Raw genomic sequence first — 20,540 nt, forward strand, 5'->3', positions numbered from 1 at the left:
AGTGCCGAGGGTTGCCATTCTTCCACGCCTTCACTGGGTGTGACACCGTGTCCTGCTTCGGCGGAAGGGGGAAGAAAACAGCATGGGAAACATGGAAAGCCTATGATGAGGTCACCTCAGCTTTCTGCGCACTGGCTGCCACACCAACCATTTCAACTGCAAATGACAACATGGATCCACTGGAGCGTTTTGTTGTTCTGCTCTACGATCGAACAAGCAGCCAGGAACATGTTAACGATGCCCGCAAGCATCTCTTCACCCAGACTGGTAGATCAATAGAGGCTATCCCACCAACGCAAGAAGCCCTCAGACAACACATCAAGAGAGCTGCCTACCAAGCCGGCTTTTGTTGGGGCCAGATGATGATTTGCGCACCTGAGCTCCCATCGCCAAGTGAATGGGGTTGGAAACAGAGTAATAACGGCTGGGGGATATATTGGACAACCCTCACAGAGGCAACTGAGGCATGCCGACAATTGATTAGATGTGGATGCAAGAAGGGTTGCAGGAAACAGTGCAAGTGTGTTAAGGCCGCACTCCAGTGCTCAGCTCTGTGTCACTGTGCAGGGGAGTGCACACGATAGTATACAGGAGGAATAACACACCTGTTACATATACACAAACATGTGGAAGACTGTTTTGTAGACTGTTTTATAGTGAAAGTCACTTCCACAGCGTTAATGTGGCATTTTCACTTCATTTCCATTGTGTTTCTGGAGTTTGCTCAAAATAGCTCAAAAAGTAATTATTTTTGTAAAGAATAAGGACCAAATAAATGGTTTGTTGACATTTATTTATGATCTTACAACCTGTTTACGTGAAAAAAACATCATAGGTGTGCTTGAGCAATAAGTAAATCTAGTTTTATAGACATCGGTACTGTGTATCTTATTATCCGTAAACGGCCATTTTTAAAATGGCCGCCATTTTGTCCCTAGGAAAAGATTTGAATGCCCCTATATCCAAAAATCTTCCTAGTAGTATGCTCTATCAGTGTTCAAAATTTCATGCTTGTATCACCAAAAGCACAATTTTTTCACATATCTGCTGGGCTACTTGTCGTTAAAGGTGGCAAAAAGGGTTGGCGTCAGTAAGGGCATCCGGCCGTAAAACATTGATTCAAAAATGGGACCAAAAAACAACAACAACCACGGTTCCCGAAAAAGGCCAACCCCCGCTTTGCGGGGAAAAAATGGCTTCTAAACGTGGTTTTATTTATTATTATGCGTAGGTACACCCACCCACCAGATTAGAAGTTAGTAGTTCGTTTATTTTTCAAGATATTTCAAGATATTTTTCAGAAGAATCAACTGCGATATGCAAACTTCCGGACAGTGAGGCCTTATTTTTGGTACGTACGTCAACGTATGTATGTCCATGTACTTACCTCCCCGCACGTACGGGCACGCACTAGTTGATTTTAATACAAAGAGAAGAACAGAGGCAAAGACAGATTTTGAGAAAGACTTTTATAAATTGATGAATAATGCTGTATTTGTAAAGACGATGGAAAATGTTAGGAATAGACAAAACATAAGACTTGCCACATCTTGGAAACAAGCAACAAAATTAATTAATAGACCCAGTTTTCAAAGAGCAGAGGTGTTTTCAGATAACTTTTGTGCTATCCATTTGGTTAAAGAAAGTATTGAAATGGATAAGCCTATTTATGTTGGATAAATTCTTGATTTATCAAAGTCATTAATGTATGATTACTTTTACAATAACTTAAGTGTTACGTGCTCCTCCCCGACCCCCTGGTCACGGTGTACCTCCGAGCCCCGAGAGGAGTCACGGCAGAAAAATGTGTTATTCTGTATGTCAAAGATCAATGGTGAAGCCACACCAATTGTTACTTACAAACAAATATTGTATTAAGATCACACAAGAATAACAGTACAACAATAATAGTAATCAAAAGTACAATCAATATATATCCCATGATGGTACCATCAGTTTCGTAATATATAACTCACTGCGCTCCAAGTGAGCAAAACAAGAACATTCCCAATGTCTCTCTCCCGGCCTCAAACCCAAGTTGATTCCGGTTTCAAGCCAAAGTCGATCCGCTCCAGCGATCGTCAGAACGATGTCCAATCGAGACCAGAATCCCGTTTGGACGACAGTCACAGTCACGTGGCCAGAGCTGCACAAAGGCGCCCTCAAGGCGACTGGGAAATCCCAAGGCCCCCTCCGGGCGACTGGGAAATCACACCGTCGGGTATGGGCGTTTCACGGCTCACAGTCGGCGAACCTCAGATTTACCTTCAAAATCCGCGTTGCACACACACACACCAGATAAACGTCTGAATGCGGTGAGAATGGCTGAAGTGAAGCAAAGAAACCTTGCTCGATGCACAAAGCACGCGAGTCAAAATGGCCGATGGCCCGTACTCGAGACGTAACGGCACGACGAGGATTCTCTTCGGAATCAATCGCAAAACCTGACACGCAGGTGAATCTGTCACAGCGATAACAACTCTGTCGCAGGAATCCATTTCCCCGGAAACCCAAAGTTCACTCATGACTCTTGCTCGCCAATGTTCGCTCCAGACCGCAAAGCCACTCTGCTTCTTCTGACTCACTCGCTCCGCCCTCTTCTCTTCTCTTCCTCCGGTTCCGGTTTCATTTAAAAACATTAACTTTTTTACCTTTTGAAAACAATAATTTTGATTTCCCTCAAACAACAATAATAATAATAATACATCGAATCAAAAATGTTTACAGTCGATGAAAACCACAACAATGGAAGTGATGAATCCGTAACACTTCCCCCCCTCAAGAAAGAAAGTTTGAACACAGCGAAAACTTTCTTTGCATGCAAACTCTTTAAACAAACAAAAACTAGAACGGGCACTCGGTAGAGCGCATACCTTCGCCGCAGCTACTGTTCTGTACTTGGCATGGGAGTGTAGGGAACAGAACAACAAAAATACGATTTTGACCTTTTCGTGACCTTGACCTTGACCTTTGACCCGATTGCTCCCAAAATCTAATCAAATGTGTCCCGTATAATAACCAATCATCCCACCAAATTTCATGCAATTCGGTTGAATACATTTTGAGTTATGCGATTAACATACACACACACACACAGACATACAAATAAATACACAGCGATCAAAACATAACCTTCCGCTTTTGCGAAGGTAATAAACTCAACCCAAATCACCAATTCCTGTGAGCAACAATTTATCAACATCTCAAAAATAAAGCAACAAAACTTCCAAACAACCTACAGAAATTTCTAAAGTTAGTTCACTCTAGACAAAGCATCAGCAACGACATTGTCCCTGCCCTTTACATGCTCAATTTCCAAGTTGAACTCCTGCAAAGCCAAACTCCATCTCATTAACCTCTGGTTTTTATTTTTCATTTTTTGAATGAAGGTTAAGGGGTTGTGATCAGTGAAGACTTTTATAGGAAAGGTAGGAGTTCCCAGATACACCTCATAATGCTGAAGCGCTAGCAGGAGAGCAAGGGTCTCTTTTTCCACAGTGGCATAATTTGCCTGATGTTTGTTAACTTTCTGGAGTAGTAGCACACCAGGTGATCCACTCCATCCTCATCTTCCTGTAATAGAACTGCCCCAGCTCCCACATCATTTGCATCAATGGCCAACTTGAAAGGTGCCTGAAAATCCAGGGCTGCAAGGACAGGAGAGCTCATTAATATTGCTTTGACATGGGCAAAGGCAGCCTGACATTTGTCATCCCAAACAAACTTGGTCTCTTTCCTCAGCAAATTCGTTAAAGGGGCTACCACATCAGAAAAATTCCTGCAGAACCGCCGGTACCAACCAGCCATACCCAAGAATCTCATAAGCTCCTTCTTCCCTTTTGGAACTTGGAAGCGATCAATGGCTTCTATCTTTGCTGTCACCGGTTGCACCTGACCCTGACCTACTACATGGCTGAAGAACACCACCTGTGCCTTTACAAACTCAGTCTTAGATAAGTTGATGGTCAACCCTGCCTCGGTCAGTTTCTTGAAAAATGCATGGATTTGTTTCGTATGATCTGCCATGGTCATGGTGTGGATGATGACATCATCCAGATAAGCCTCCACCCCCTCAAGGTCTACAATAAGCTTATTAATCAGCCGTTGAAATGTAGCAGGCCCGTTTTTCAATCCAAAGGGAAGAACCTTGTACTGATACAACCCATTTGGTGTGACTAAAGCCGAGATTTCCTTGGCTCTATCCGTAAGAGGAATCTGCCAATACCCTTTCAGCAAGTCAAATTTAGTTACAAATTTGGCTGGGCCTATTCTATCAATACAGTCATCAATCCTCGGGATGGGATATGAGTCGGTCTTGGTCACTGCATTAACCTGTTTTAAATCCGTACAACAGCGAAAACTGCCATCGGGTTTTGGAACCAACACACATGGTGAGCTCCATTCACTGCTGCTTGGTTCGATGATGTCATTCTCCAACATATACTGAACTTCCTTCCGAAGATACTCCATATTCACAGGGTTCATCCGATAGGGGTGTTGTTTCACAGGAGTGGCTTCCCCCACCTCAATATCATGATATACCAAGTCAGTACGACCGGGTACATCTGTGAACAAATGTGCAAAGACAAAAATTAGGCTGGATAGTTGTCCTTGTTGTTCCCTCGTCAAATGACCTAATTTCTCATCTAAATTGCTCAACACTTCCATGTTCGTCAATCTGGGACAAGCCTGGTCATCAATGTTATCAAATTTTTTTTTTTTTTTTGTATACAAGATCGAGGCTCGTGAAAGAGCTAACATTAATCACACAAAAAGACAAACCGACACACAAAACACAAAAAACAAGGGGAGCGGCAGACAAGATGGGGAGAGAGGGGGAAGGACACAAAAGAGAGGGGGAAGAGGGGGAAGGACACAAACACAACATTTGAGAGCAGGGACATCGGGAGGACTTGGGGGGAGGTGGGAGAGGATTAAAACATATGAACACTGCAAGGACTCTGGGGTGAATTACCGGGAGTAGAAAAGATCAAGGTTTTCGATGGGGAACGATAAGAGATGGTGGTGAACAGCTGTTTTAAAGACCTGGAGGGAGGAGTGGGATTGAAGGGAGTGGGGGAGTTTGTTCCAGAGGCGGGAGAAAAGGGGAATGAAAGAGTGAAGGTGAGCAGAGAGCCTAGACTTTGGCAGTTTAACCATAAGAGGGTTGCAGGCAGATCTTGTGCGACCTGAAGGAATATTGGGGGGACAGAGCACAGAGAGAGCTGGGGGAGCAAGGCCGGAGAGGAGTCGGTAGAAGACAGAAAGACCACCAACCTGCCTGCAGTGAGTGAGTGAAAGGCCCTCGGCGTTGACTACATCGCAGGAGATTCCAATGATTCTGAAAGCTTTGGCCTCAACAGCGTGAAGCCGAGCAAGGTGTGAGGCAGGAGCACCAGCCCAGAGGGGGGAACAGTATTCCATTGAGCTGCGGATGAAAGCCTTGTATGTGGTGAGGAGCTCAGGTGTGCCAAGGAAGGACTTCGCACGACGGAGGATGCCCAGTCGGCGACTGGCTTTGGAGGCCAGCTTGGAAATGTGGTTTTCCCAAGAAAGATCATGGCAGATAGTGAGACCCAAAAGCTTGAGCGACAGAACTTCTTGGAGAGGATTGTTGAGAAAGTAGATGGGAGGGTTGTCCAGTCGGTCCTTTCGGAGAGACATTGTAAGAGTGTGAGATTTGTCAGGATTGAAAGACATGTTCCACTTGTTTGACCAGTCTGTGATTTTGTCCAGGTCTGCAGAGAGTGAGGAGGCTGCAGACTGCCGATCTGAGGGATGAGGAATGGAGCGACAGAGAGTAGAGTCGTCAGCAAAGAGATAGAGAGGATTTTCAAGAGAGTCAGAGAGATCATTGATGAAGACCAGAAAAAGCACAGGGCCCAGAACACTACCTTGGGGAACTCCAGCCTGAACAGGAAGAGGAGATGAGAGAAACCCATTCAGGGCCACACGTTGACTACGACCAGAGAGGAAGTCCGCCAGCCATGCGTGGAGATTTCCATGGATACCAAAGGAGGAGAGTTTGGAGAGCAGAGCAGGGTGCCAGACCGTATCGAAGGCACGTGAAATGTCAAGGGAGACAGCTCTAATTTCCTGTTTGGCGTTGAGGACCTCCATCCATTGTTGAGAAAGCAGAAGCAGCATGTCCAGAGTAGAGTGACCAGGTCTGAAACCAAATTGATGATCAGAGATCAAGCCATTGGAGAAGAGGAAAGATTTAATATCTGAAGCAATGATGGATTCCATGACTTTGCTGATAAATTGGGAGAAGGCTGATTGGTCTGTAGTTGCTGGGATCTGTTTTTACACCTTTTTTTGTGCAAAGCGGTGATGTTGGCTGATTTCCAAGCAGATGGCAGATGACCTTGAGCAAAAGAGAGGGTGAAGAGAACAGAAAGAGGGAGTGAAAGAGCAGAAGAACATGATTTTAGGACCCGTGGGCTGATGCCGCCAGGACCAGTTGCAGAATCAGAGTCGAGGGTTGACAGAAACTTTTCCACCTTGTCAGGAGGAAAGGACACAGAGTCCAGGAGCAGCTGGGTACGACTGGGTACGGTGGGTACAGAGAGGGATGGGTTTGGGACACAAGATTTAGAGGCAAACACAGAGTTGAGGCATTCAGCTTTTTCACGTGTGGAGTCAGCCGTTAAGCCATTTGAGGTGAGGGAGGGGATGGAGGGGGAACAAACACCAGAAACAGATTTGACCAGACGCCACCAGGATTTGGAAGAGGGAGACAGATAAGAGAGTTCGGTCTTGAGAATGGTGAGATATTGTTTCCTGGCTCTCCTGAGGGTGGACACACACTTGTTTCGGGCTTTGTGAAAGGAAATGAGATTTCCTTCCGTTGGATTTGCTTTCCAGGAGACGAAAGCAAGTTGTTTCAGGGCAACAGCCTCACCACAAGATTCCGTGTACCATGGACGGGAGGAAGGGTATGACAACTGAAGACGAGATGGTATAAATCTGTGCATGAGAGAGAGCAATTTACTTTGAAAGAATTCCCAGGATGAGTTGATGTCAGAGGCGGTAGAGATGGGAGACCAGTCCAGATGATTGATGGCTGCTTGAAGACCGTGCCAGTTGGCCTGAGTGAAATGCCAGACTCGTCGACGCTGAGGAGGCTCTCTGAGAATGGTCAGAGAGATGTCCACTTTGACAAGCACATGATCAGATGAGCCAATTGGAGCAGAAGAAGAGCAGCAGACATTTTCAGGGAAGTTTGTCATAACCAAATCCAGAAGAGAAGATGCTCCGTTGACTGAGATCCGGGTCGGGAAATTGACAGATTGTGTCAGTCCCAGTGAGTCGCAGAAGTCCTTTGCTGAAGAGCCATGGCTGGTGAGAGAGGTACCCACACCCAGCCAACTGGCATGGTGACAATTGAAATCACCACATATGAGGAAGAGAGAGTTGGGATGGGTAGATAGAAGTTGGTCCATATTATCAGACAGTGAGATGTAGATGGAGTCATCGCTGATTGGTGGACGGTACAACACACATATGAACAAAAGGTGGGAGCGAAGGGGAAGCCGTAGCCAAAGGTATTCCTGGGGGTGAGGTGGAGAGAGGGCAGTGGAGGGCGAGTGAGGAAGAGAGTTTTTTATAAAGATAGCAACCCCACCTCCAGGACGAGGCTCAGGTCTATCATACCGGAGGAGGGAGTAACCTGGGAGAGATACCAAGGCATCAGAGACATCATGAAGGAGGAAAGTTTCTGTTAAGCAGATCACATCTGGTTTGTCAGAAGCAACCTGTATGGAGAGGTCAGTCAAGTTTGAGCGAAGGCCCCGGATGTTTGAGGTCCATACCGTTAATGAAGAGGAAGGGGGAGCATCGGGTCCAGAACAGGGGGGGGGGGAGGCGTAGGGTAAGATGTGGAAGAGGAGGAAGAGGTAGGGAGAGCTGTTGAAGGTGTGTCAGAGATTTCAGAATAGCTTGGAGAAAGGGAAGAATGGGGCGGACAAAAGGTTTGATGGAGATTGGGTGAGGCACAGTGAGGTGTTATTTGAGGAGGGGGAAGAGCAAGGCAGAAGGTTTGGGGAGATGAAGGTGAAAGTTGGAAGGAGGAAGAAGCAGGGAGGATGCTTTGAGGAGGAGGGGTGAGAGGGGAGTCTAGGAGGGGAGGAGCGAGGGAGAGTCTCGGAGGGGAGGGGTGTGGAAGGAGTTTAGGAGGGAGGGGAGGGAAGGGGCAAGGGGGGAGATTTGAAAGGGATGGGTGATGGGGAGGATTTAGAGGGGAGGGGTGAGATTGGATTTTGAAAAGTGTACGATTCATGGGAAACGAACATTTTTTGCAAAATGAGTTTGAGACCTTCGAGTCAAAAATACGTTTGAGGACACTGGAGGAGGGATGGAGTTCTGGATAGTTTAGGAAATGTAGAAAGGAGGAACTGTAAGAGATGGTATTATATATATTTTTTGGAATGAATAGATTTGGTGAGCAAGACGAAAGCATCCTTTTGTAGGAAAAGAAGAAAAGGGTGTTATAATATATGAGAGAAAATAGTTGTTCAGGGGAGAGATTATACATTTCTTACCGCGTGATCGCGAACGAAGAACGAATGAACAAAAAGAACAACAAATAAACGAATAAGACCTGGGAAGGAAATATTTGTTTTGGGGTTTTTTTTTTGGTTTTTTTTGTGAGTACAGATATTAAACAAGGAGGTACGGGGTGAACGACTGGTACGAAACAGAGAACGAAAATAATTTCAGCGCATTCGACGAATCGCTGAGAGAAAAACAAACCACAAGGTCGGAGACGGTACGGTAGTCTAAGCCTACGAGTACTAGGCCGCAGAATACTCGATACCATTAACCGACGATTGTGTATACATGTACGAAAAATTAGCACCGAAAATTTTCCAAAAGATACGCTATAGGTACATACACCGAAAGATAGATACAGTCTCGACAAAAACACTTCACACCGGCATCAACCTCTGGATTCTCTTGCACCCCGACTACAGGCACGACAGGTGAGACAGGAACCATTTCTTCCACAGGCTTCCTCTCATGATATTTCTTCAGTCGGTTGACATGACACAGCTGCCGCTTTTTCCGTCGATCGGGAGTTGTCACCACGTAATCTGTTTCATTAACCCTCCTTTCGATTGCATAGGGACCAAAATATCTAGCCTGTAGTGGCTGACCTGGAACAGGAAGCAACACTAACACTCGGTTCTCAGGACTGAAATTTCTTATCTGAGATTTCTTGTCATGTCTCAGTTTCATTTTATCCTGTGTCACTTTCAAGTTTCTTCTCGCCACTTCACAAGCCTTTGCCAATCTGTGCCTAACCGCTGACACAAACTCCACCACTGTTGACTGTGACTCCTCCTGTAGCCACTGTTCTTTCACCAATGTCAACGGTCCTCACACTGCGTGTCCGAACACAAGTTCAAAAGGACTGAACCCCAATGACTCCTGAACATATTCCCTCGTAGCAAACAACAATAAGGGTATGCCTTCATCCCAATCCTTGTCACATTCAAAACAATACGTTCTGATCATATTCTTCAATGTCTGGTGAAACCTCTCCACGGCCCCTTGGCTCTCGGGATGATAAGTACTTGATCTTACTTGTTCCACTCCAAACAGGTGTACCACTTGCTGAAAAAGCGTTGACATGAAATTGGAACCCTGATCAGACTGGATGACCTAAGGTAGGCCAACCAAAGTGAAAAATTTAATCAAGGCCTTCGCAATAACTGCTGCAGTAATTTTTCTAAGAGGCACTGCCTCTGGGAACCTTGTGGAAGCGCACATGATGGTCAACAAATACTGATGTCCGGCCTTAGTTTTAGGTAAAGGGCCTACACAGTCAATAATGACCCGCCTGAAAGGCTCTTCAAAAGCTGGAATGGGTTTTAAAGGTGCGGATGGGACTTTCTGATTAGGTTTTCCCACCAGCTGGCAAGAATGGCAAGATTTGCAGAACTCCGCCACATCATGTCGCAATCCTGGCCAGAAAAAATGTTCCAATATTCTGTCACAGGTCTTGTTCACTCCAAGGTGCCCGGCCAAAGGTGTCTCATGCGCCAAACTCAATATCTCCTTCTGGTACGGCGGTGGCACCACAATTTGGTAATGAACTTTCCACTCATTGCTTGCTGGCACTTCCGGTGGTCTCCATTTTCTCATGAGTATTTCCCCTTTCATGAAGTAACCAACAGGTATCTTCATAGCCTCTTCTTCTGTAACGGCTGTACCAATTAAACTCCGGATCTCCGAATCTCCGTGTTGTTCTTCAACGAGTCTCTTTCCGACCAGCACTGTTTGCTCAACCTCGTCCTCAGATGTCTCCGACGGACACTCCATTTCCTCTTTGGTTCCAGATGCCACCTTTTCCTTAAGTTCCTTGATGTCACTCCCTTTCCTATTACCTCTTTCAGAATTTTCCTCCAATACCTCTAAGGAACCCAAATCCACATCGCCTTCCTTCTCCTTCTTTTCAGAGCGCTTCCTACCCATAGCACGAGTCACTGCACAGGATGGAAAGATACCCGGAATCTCCTGCTCTAACTGTGCAGTGTTATTTTCCATACTGGGCTTTTCAACCAACATTGGATTACCAGAAACTCGACCACCGGCCAAATAATTCCCGATAATAAAAGAGATTCCCTCTACAGGAAGAGTGGCTTGTAAACCTACGGTGACCGGTCCTGACACCAAATCAGACTTCAAATGGATGACATGAAGTGGAGCTTTAACATAGCCACCAACCCCCCGTAAAATAACACTAACACCAGTTGCCGTCTTCTCTGACAATAGCAAAATGCCCTCAAGCATCAAAGATTGATGTGCTCCTGTATGTCCCTCAATACCCTAACAGGTCTCTCGATCATTAAGTCTCCATCCAGTGACACAAACCCCTCTGAAATAAAAGGTTTGTAACCCTCTTGAACAAGGTCGTTCTGTGATGCCATAACTTTGGCATGGGAATCTTCACAAGGCACTGTCCTCCAAGGACAATTCTCGCATTTGCCAATGCATTCGGAGGTGTACTAGTCTGACTCCGCTCCTGATTTTTCCTTTTCAGGAATTAACATTGGGACATCAAATGCCCAGGTTTCTTGCAAAAAGCGCAAGTAGGCCCAGAGGAAAAACTCGAGGTCTGCCTCAAGCCCCCCCGGAAGATAAGTCTGTCTTGGAACTGTATTCTTCTGATCCCTAAAAGTCGCGGTATCAGATTTGTCCTCATAGTCATCTTTCGGCCGCCTCCATTAATATTTGTTCTCCGCACCTGATTTACCATAACTCCCCTGGCTAACTCTAGGTGAGAAGTTAAGTTTGTGGAACCCCATCCTGTGTGTCAAGGCATAGTCATCTGCCACGGTTGCTGCCTCATACAACTCTGGTACTTTCTTTTCATCCAGATGTACTTTAATGTCCGCGTGAACACACTGTTTGAATTCCTCCACCAAAATCAATTGTCACAACCGGTTGAAGTCTTTCCCAATCCCCTTCGAATCACACCACTGATCAAACATGGTTTCCTTCATTCTGGCAAACTCCACATGGGTCTCACTCTCCACATGGGTCACACTCCACATGGGTCATGGGACTCATGGGTCATGGGTCTCCACATGGGTCTCATGGGTCACATGGGTCTCATGGGTCTTCCTGGCATTCCGGACTTTTTGGCGGTAAGCTTCAGGTACCAATTCATAGGCTTTCAGAATGGTTTTCTTCACTATCTCATAATCTGCACATTGGTCAATCAGTAAAGCCGAATAGATATCTTGAGCTTTACCCACCAGAACACTTTGCACTAACATTGTCCAGGACCCCACAGGCCATTTTCGCATTTGAGCCACTTTCTCAAAGTGTAAAAAAAACTTGGCAACCTCCTTTTCATTGAAGGGTGGAACCAGCCTCACATGCCTACCAACATCCCAAGTGTTCTGACTAGTTGTCGAACTAGCCGGCATGGATGCGACTTCTCTCCATTCTCCCATTAATTCCAGCTCCTTGAGTTTAAGTTCCTTCTGATACTCCATGTCACGTTCCTTTAACTCCCCTTTTGGCTCTCCTTTCCTCTGCTCTTTACTTTGCTCTTCTTTCTTCTTCAGCTCTCCTTTCCTCTATTCTTCTCTCCTCAAGTTCTCGTTCCTGTTCTACTCTTCTTTCCTCGAGTTCCCTTTCAGCTCTCGTTTCCTCTGCTTTTAACCTTTCCTGGCTCTGCAGTTGCATCTCCATTTTCCGGAGCTCCACATTTTCTTTTTCCTCGGTTAACCAATCCAAGGCTACCTCTTTCCATGTTCCTTGTCCCACCAGAGATTCTACCACCAATGTCTGCATCTCTGCTTTCTTCATATGAGCTCGGACCTCCAAGATAAAATGTTTGGCCAATATCAAGAGTTCCGATCTTTTTAATGCTTGGAACTGTGCCTCATTAGGGGACGCCGCAAACTTATCTGCGTCAAACACCATGATGACTATCAGTTAACACCTGTTAACCTTCACACAAAATATTTCTATCTATTAATTTTTTTGAAAAATTTGGGAATGTCAGAAAAAAATTCCAAATTTGGGAATTTTGGGAATGTTAGGGATTTCTATCCTGGATGAGGATGTTAGGGAATTCTATCCCGGACGAGGATGTTAGGGAATTCTATCCCGGACGAGATTTTTGTCAGCAAAGACGAGCCCCCAATTTCTCGGACAAGTCCCCAATTTTAATTTGGGCCAATTTTGGACGAGCCCCCAATTTCCCGGACGAGCCCCCAATTTCTGTTACGTGCTCCTCCCCGACCCCCTGATCACGGTGTACCTCCGAGCCCCGAGAGGAGTCACGGCAGAAAAATGTGTTATTCTGTATGTCAAAGATCAATGGTGAAGCCACACCAATTGTTACTTACAAACAAATATTGTATTAAGATCACACAAGAATAACAGTTCAACAATAATAGTCATCAAAAGTACAATCAATATATATCCTATGATGGTACCATCAGTTTCGTAATGTATAACTCACTGTGCTCCAAGCGAGCAAAACAAGAACATTCCCAATGTCTCTCTCCCGGCCTCAAACCCAAATTGATTCCGGTTTCAAGCCAAAGTCGATCTGCTCCAGTGATCGTCAGAACGATGTCCAATCGAGACCAGAATCCCGTTCGGACGACAGTCACAGTCACGTGGCCAAAGCTGCACAAAGGCGCCCTCATGGCGGCTGGGAAATCCCGAGGCCCCCTCCAGGTGACTGGGAAAATCACACCCTCGGGTATGGACATTTCACGGCTCACAGTCGGCGAACCTCAGATTTACCTTCAAAATCCGCGTTGCACACACACACACACACACCAGATAAACGTCTGAATGTGGTGAGAACAGCTGAAGCGAAGCAAATAAACCTTGCTCGACGCACAAAGCGCGCGGGTCAAAATGGCCGACGGCCCGTACTCGAGACGTAACGGCACGACGAGGATTCTCTTCGGAATCAATCGCAAAACCTGACACGCAGGTGAATCTGTCACAGCGATAACAACTCTGTCGCAGGAATCCCTTTCCCGGGAAACCCAAAGTTCACTCGTGACTCTTGCTCGCCAATGTTCGCTCCAGACCGCAAAGCCACTATGCTTCTTCTCCGACTCACTCGCTCCACCCTCTTCTCTTCTCTTCCTCCTCTTCTTCGTCCGATTCCGGTTTCATTTAAAACATGAACTTTTTTACCTTTTGAAAATAATAATTTCGATTTCCCTCAAACAACAATAATAATAATACATCGAATCGAAAATGTTTACAGTGGATGAAAACCACAACAACGGAAGTGACGAATCCGTAACATTAATATACGATTTATCAAAGTCATTAATGTATGATTACTTTTACAATAACTTAAGGAAGAAATATCAAAATGATGTTAATCTACTTTATGTGGATACAGATAGTTTTATTTTGAAAATTGAAACAGAAGATGTTTATTCAGATATGATTGATAATATTGATGTATACGATAAAAGTAATTACAAGCCGGGTGATAAGTTGTTTTCTTCAAAGAATAAAAAGGTTATTGGAAAGTTTAAGGATGAATTGGGGGGTAAGATAATGAGTGAATGTATAGGATTGAGGTCTAAGGCTTATGCTTATAAATATATTGATAATAATATTGAGAAGAGTGATAAAAAGTTGAAAGGAATAAAGAAAAATGTTATTAAAGAAACAAACTTTGAAAATTATTATAATTGTTTAACTTTAAAGAAAGAAGAGTTCAGAAAAATGAATACGATAAGAAGTTATAAACATCAATTATATACAGAGGAGGTGAATAAGAAGGCACTCGGAGCTTTTGATGATAAGAGGTTTATTTTGGAAAATGGAGTTGATATTGTCCCTTATGGGTATAAGTATTAAGATAAATATAAGTGATAAGAGAAATATATAAGTGATAAAATAAATATATTATAAGTGATAAGATAAATATATAAGTATAAGTGATAAGATAAATATATGTGATAAGCTAAAAAGGGGGGTTAGGGATTTTAACGGGCTTCTGGCACGTTTTATACCAATATATAAATGACAGAACCAAACATTAACCAAACTAAAGAGTGGAGGAAAATACAGCCTTGGTATATAAATGGAAAACATCATGAATGTGAAAAATATCAAATAAGTCTTCTTGAAAAAATAACAGGGGTAAAAGTAGATGAAACAAATAAGTGAATAAATTTAAATACGAATAAGTTGGAGGCTCTGGGGGGTAAGTAACATCCTAGAGTGGACAGAAAACTTTGACGGTTGCCAAGAGATTGAGGGAAAAATAATTTACTATAATCTCAAAATGGTATGTGGCACTGGAGGATTTCAGATGAGATCATTTAGAGAGGTCTATCATTTCATCTTATCTCAACAGCGAAACCTAAACCGAGACAAATTCTAATGTAATATTTATCAATATTTCAGATGGTGATTGTTCTTTTAAGAGAATTAAATTATTACATAAAAATGAAACACAAATATTTGTTGGGTCTCTGTATGGGTTTAATGAAAAATGGTGGGAGTTAATAAGTTAAATGCAGGGAGAAAAGGGGCGCAATTTTTTGAGATAGTGGGTGGGGCTTAGTAAAAAGTGGGCGGGGCTTAGGAGGGAGAAAAGGGGGTGTAATTTAACGAGAGAGGGGGTTAGAGTCAGTAAGTTTCCTTAATTTTCCCCATTGACTTCAATGTTAAATTTGAGGTGAGCAGTAGGTGAGTAACTGTGAGTAGTAGTTGGGTCGATTGAGGATTTAATATTTGTAAATAGGTTGCCCCAAAAGAGGGTGAAATCTGGTTGAGAATCCAGTGTTATTAAGTTTTTTTTACCTCTTTCCCCATTGACTTCAATTTTAAATTCTACGTGTTTTAGTAGTTGGTAAATGAGCTTAGCAAAAAGTGGACAGAATTTTTTGAGAGAAAATGGAGGGGGGGGGGGGGATTTTTCAAGAGAGGGGGTGTGAGCCAAGAAGTTTTTTGCTTTTTCCCCATTGACTTCAATGTTAAATTTGAGGTGAGCTCGAACCCAAGCCAAGTTAATGGGGAACACTCAATGAAGGTCATCTCCAGGTCATCCAGGTATGGAGTTTAATCCAGTTTAATCCCACCGGCGGAAAGGTTTTGTGTTAATACAAATATGGCGGCCGAACCACGTGACCGATGAAATCGTAAAAAAAATTCTCCACTAATTTATTCCTAGCTTATGCTCAAGAAATTTCATCTTGATCGGATGAAGTTTTGTACTTGGCAAATTATGACGACATGATGGAGGCACCGAAGACATCATCATTAACATATTTTATTCCCCATGGAGAGTTCTTTACAATGAGCCATGCCTCAATTTTTTCTATTCAGCGCTTTCGGAGATATAGAGGTGCAAAGTTTTTCCCACGATGGCGGCCAAACCAAGTGACCCATGACGTCATAATTATCATTAGAAAATTATACAGGTGGAGTTGCACCTATGGTGAAAATTTCCTGTCAATCAGACCAACGGTTGCAGAGAAAATCATATTTATTCTGTGCAGACAAACAGATTCAAATGCAATACCTCTCCTCAGGTGAGGGTAAAAAGGGGCGCAATTTTTTGCAAGAAAAAGGGGTGTATTTAGCGAGAGAGGGGGTTAGAGTCAATAAGTCCCCTTAATTTTCCCCATTGACTTCAACGTTAAATTTTATGTCCACCAGAACCACACATTTTCCCCCTACTCTTCTTCATATATCGAATTACTGAAGGGTATAATGCTAAAACACAGTGGTGGTGAATGTGAAAAAACAAAATCGAGAAAATAAATGTTTCCTCAAGTCTATTCTCGCACACGATCCCACCAAAGTGGAATTCCTGGAAGGCTAAGCCATGACAAGAAGTATGAAACACACGAAAGGTTGATGGATTGACGTTCCTGATGCAGTTAGAAGATATTCATGGAGTTGAAAAGGAAACATTCAAAGCATTCACGCATATGGTAAAAACAGATTTTAAGAAAATCCAATTACGAAAAAAGTCGAACCCCTACAACGATGAAGAAAACCATATTGACCGTCTCTATTTGCAAGTTGAGGAGAAAGCACATTACGCACTCATCAAAAAGGTTCCAAGATTGACGTCATCTCAACCATCTAACAGGAACGATAAGAAACACCCATGTACTCAGTGGTGCTTCAACTTCTTCAACACCAAAGAAAGCTTGAAGCAACCTTGAACTTTATAACACAGAGTAACAAACTTTCCAGCTGGAGTTAAAATGGAATTATTTTTCCCACAAATTGGGAACAACTTTCCTGTCTGCATAAAATATGTGACTGACACAGAAAATTAGTCAAATGACATTTCGAAGCATAACACAGCACTTCCTGTTAGGTTACACAAACCTGGATCAACAAGAGGAGATGTGCTGCTGGATTCTTGTGTTGATGCATTGTTTGACTCTTCAATCGGAACAGATGATTTCCAAACGTTTTGAGGCACATCCTTTTGGAAATTAGCTGCTTCTTCCAGATCACCTTTACCTGCACACAACATGACATTTAACCAAATGCTGCACAACGAAGGTAGACATGTAAACTACAGTTACTCAAGTTTAGTTTACAACTCAGAGCTTGATTTAGCTTTACATAAAAAATTGAGAATTGAATATATTGTGCTGTGATTGCCCTCGGTGAAGACCGGGAAATCACGGATGGAAACGAGCATTAATGAGGCGATGATCAATGGAGGATTTGACTATATATATGTGCGGCGGAAGGGAGGAAGAAGAAGCAGAAAGCTTTTACCTGACACGATCTCGCCGGGCAGCCTTCAAACCTGCAGGAAATGAACTCACACTAACCGGATTTTATGTACAGTGAAAATAAATAAGGCTTTATTGCCACAGATGCTAATAACAATAAACTAAAACACGTCGGTTAAATAACTGATTCCTAAATTGGGACGTCCCCACACCAGACTTCTAAAACAACACAAAGGAGAATTTACAAAAGGAAACACGTCGTGTGGTGCAAGCTTATCTCTGTCTGGCAGTGTCAGGGATCATCTGGCTCGAGCGCGTCATGCGACGCAACTCTGGTCGGCGGGAAGAAAGGCCTCGATGCGCTCCCGTTCACCAGGCCCCAATAAAACCTCTCGCGCCAAGCGAGCGAGCGGGCGTGCAACCCGCTTCACCAGCCGTGCAATCCCCTCCCAAATTCGGCACGCAGCTGCGATGCACCCAACGTTCGGGTCAGGGAGGAGAGCAGGTCGAGGTGAAGGAAAGCATAAGGGCAAGAGGTCGGGACAGAGGAATTGTGAGGGCAAGAACAAGGTCTCGGCACTCAGGTCTCTTCAATGAGCAGGGACGAGATAGCGCAAATGTCGGTCTCCGACCATTTGCTATCGCATCCAGAACAAGAGAGAAAATGTCGGCTTCTCTCCACTTTTATTAATCACCCTTGGCCAATCAGCTGGCTCCTTATTGTCCCTGGGCTTCAGCTGCATGCCGATTGGCCCTGCCTTCCAGTGATGTCATCTGCCCATCAAAACCTTGGTGTCAATCCATCGTGAAGTGGGCATGGCCTCAGCCTGCCTGATCGCCGTTCCATCGCCATGGTGTAATACTGCACGGCCGCTTGCTGTCTGTTCTTCCGGTCAGGTTTTATTATTATCTTGTGGCGGAGGGGGATTTAATTAGTGTGTGCACTAATGGATCTAGCTACTGTCTATGAGTGCATTGCCATACGGGACACCGGAATGATCACACAGAGGGTACGACGTACAATGGAATTAGCATAAACTCAAGAACTACTTAACATGCCCCGCCTCTTCATGGCGGGGACAAAGATACGCAGCTTACTCCGACATTCGGGCTACAGAACGTATTACATCAAGATTCCCTATCACGGCATCCAGACACCTACCTATGCAGATCTACCTAAATCTATATATGCCCCAACCCAACATTCATAACAATAGTCTTCCCTTTTGAATACAGAAGTTGTTGAAGAAAAAAAACAATTTTCACAGTTTGCAAGTTTATCGAGCAATGGGTTGTAGTTTGTTTTTGCATGAAAATTTGACAAAGAAATCCTTCAGATTGGATTTCCATGATATGACAAATTATAGATTTTCCATGACATAAAACATGGGGATAAATGAAATGTGCCGTTAAACATAAAACACTTTGGGAAACTTTCAAAGTATTTCTTGGCAAGCAAAGGTGGATAAAGTAACATACGAGACTTGGGTCTTGATCCATCATCCTGAGAGCGGAGGCTGCAGAAATCACTGAACCCGATTCCACAGAACCCAGAAACGTTTTCCAGCTGCACATTTTGGGATCTGACAAACTTTTGGGAGAAACTTGAAAGTTCCCGAATAACATTCTCCAAGGTGACAAACAGACTTCCCAACAGAGAAGAACCTGCAATCTGGACATCTTGCGGTTTCAAAAAAGAATTCATAAATTTACAGAAGTCAGCATACATTTCAAATTGAAGTTTCTCTTTGGCGAGAGAGAGGAGCTCGGTTCGCAATGCATCAGACTCTGTGCAAGCTCGAATAACCTTCTGATTCTCAATTCCAAGCTTATCAATCACTGCTTGGGCTGTTTCTGCTCTCAGGCCTTGTGACTGGAGCCATTCCAAGAAGTGGTCCATTTCACCGATGAACTGCCAGGGATACAATACTCATGTTAATAAAGTCATTACATACATGCCATTTCATGAATTAATCAATTCATTTCATACACGCCATTTCACTTTGTTACAAGTGACATTTTCTTCACTCAGTTTGAAAATACTTTTTTGTGATCTATAATTTTGTCCAATCAATCGTACCAGCAGTAGCACACCCTCATCCTGTTGTGCAGCCTCAACTTCCAACTTCAGTTAACTATCAGACTCCCTCCTCCCCTCCCTTAGAAGAAAACTAGCAAAGCTACAATACGTGGGGGGTAAGCGAGAATCTCAATTATGAAAGACTTACATCTAAATACTGTTACGGATTTGTCACTTCCGTTGTTGTGGTTTTCATCCATTGTAACCATTTTTGATTCCATGTACTATTATTGTTTTCAAAAGGTTTATTGTTTATAAAAGAAACTGGAAACCAGATTGGGAACCGGACGACGACGAAGAGAAAAAGGAGAAAAAGAAGGCGGAGCGAGTGGAGTCGGACAAGAAGCATAGTTGCTTTGCGGTCTGGAGCGAACGTTGGCGAGCAAGAGTCACGAGTGAACTTTGGGTTTCCCAGGAAAGGGATTCCTGCGACAGTTGTTGTCGCTGTGACAGATCAACCTGCGTGTCAGGTTTTGCGGTCGATTCCGAAGAGTATCGTTGGACTGCCGTTACGTCTCGAGTACGGGCCGTCGGCCATTTTGACTCGCGCACTTTGCGCGTCGAGCAAGGTTTCTTTGCTTCGCTTCAGCCTTTGCGCGTCGCGAAAGGTTTTTCTTTGCTTTACTTCAGCCGTTTTCACCGCATTCAGACGTATCTAGTGTGTGTGTGTGTGTGCAACGTGGATTTTGAAGGTAAATCTGAGGTTTGCAGACTGCGAGCAGTGGAACGTCCATACCCGAGGGTGTGATTTCCCAGTCGCCTGGAGGGCGCCTTTGGATTTCCCAGTCGCCTGAAGGGCGCCTTTGCACAGCTTTGGCAGCAGGACTGTAACTGCCAACGCAACGGGATTCTGGTCTCGATTGGACATTGATCTGACGATCGCTGGAGCGAATCAACTTTGGCTTGAAGCCGGGAATAGAGACATTGGGGGATCTTCTTCTTTTCGCTCACTTGGAGCACAGTGAGTTATATTGTACGAACCTGATGGTACCATCACAGGAATGAGATACTATTTGTTGTAGAATTGATTACTGTTGTTTTTGTACTGTTATTCTTGTGTGATCTTAATACAATATTTGTTTGTTGGTAACAATTGGTGTGGCTTCACCATTGATCTTTGACATACAGAATAACACATTTTTCTGCCGTGACTCCTCTCGGGGCTCAGAGGTACACCGTGACCAGGGGATTGGGGAGGAGCACGTAACAATAACCACGAGATGCTTCAATAATCCGGTCACCTTCAC

The 20,540-nt window shown here is 44.1% G+C and overlaps 1 protein-coding gene across 2 annotated transcripts in view; it reads right to left on the reverse strand.

Moving 5' to 3' along the window:
• LOC137423853 (uncharacterized) overlaps positions 1–19,230 on the reverse strand; it is a 117,746-nt gene extending 98,516 nt beyond the window's left edge. The window contains exons 1-2 of one of the 2 annotated variants that reach the window (XM_078768841.1): positions 18,693–19,230; positions 16,855–16,992 (exon numbers count right to left, since the gene is read on the reverse strand). In XM_078768841.1, coding sequence (XP_078624967.1) covers positions 16,855–16,992; positions 18,693–19,113 — 559 coding nt within the window. In that variant the 5' untranslated portion in view covers positions 19,114–19,230. Of the gene's footprint in view, positions 1–16,854; positions 16,993–17,256; positions 17,282–18,692 lie in introns of those variants that run through there. The other variant, XM_078768846.1, reaches the window with a different exon arrangement.
• Between the last annotated feature and the right edge of the window lie 1,310 nt (positions 19,231–20,540).

Source organism: Myxine glutinosa, unplaced genomic scaffold (assembly GCF_964187855.1).
Source record: "Myxine glutinosa unplaced genomic scaffold, kmMyxGlut1.1 SCAFFOLD_600, whole genome shotgun sequence".
NCBI lineage: Eukaryota > Metazoa > Chordata > Myxini > Myxiniformes > Myxinidae > Myxine > Myxine glutinosa.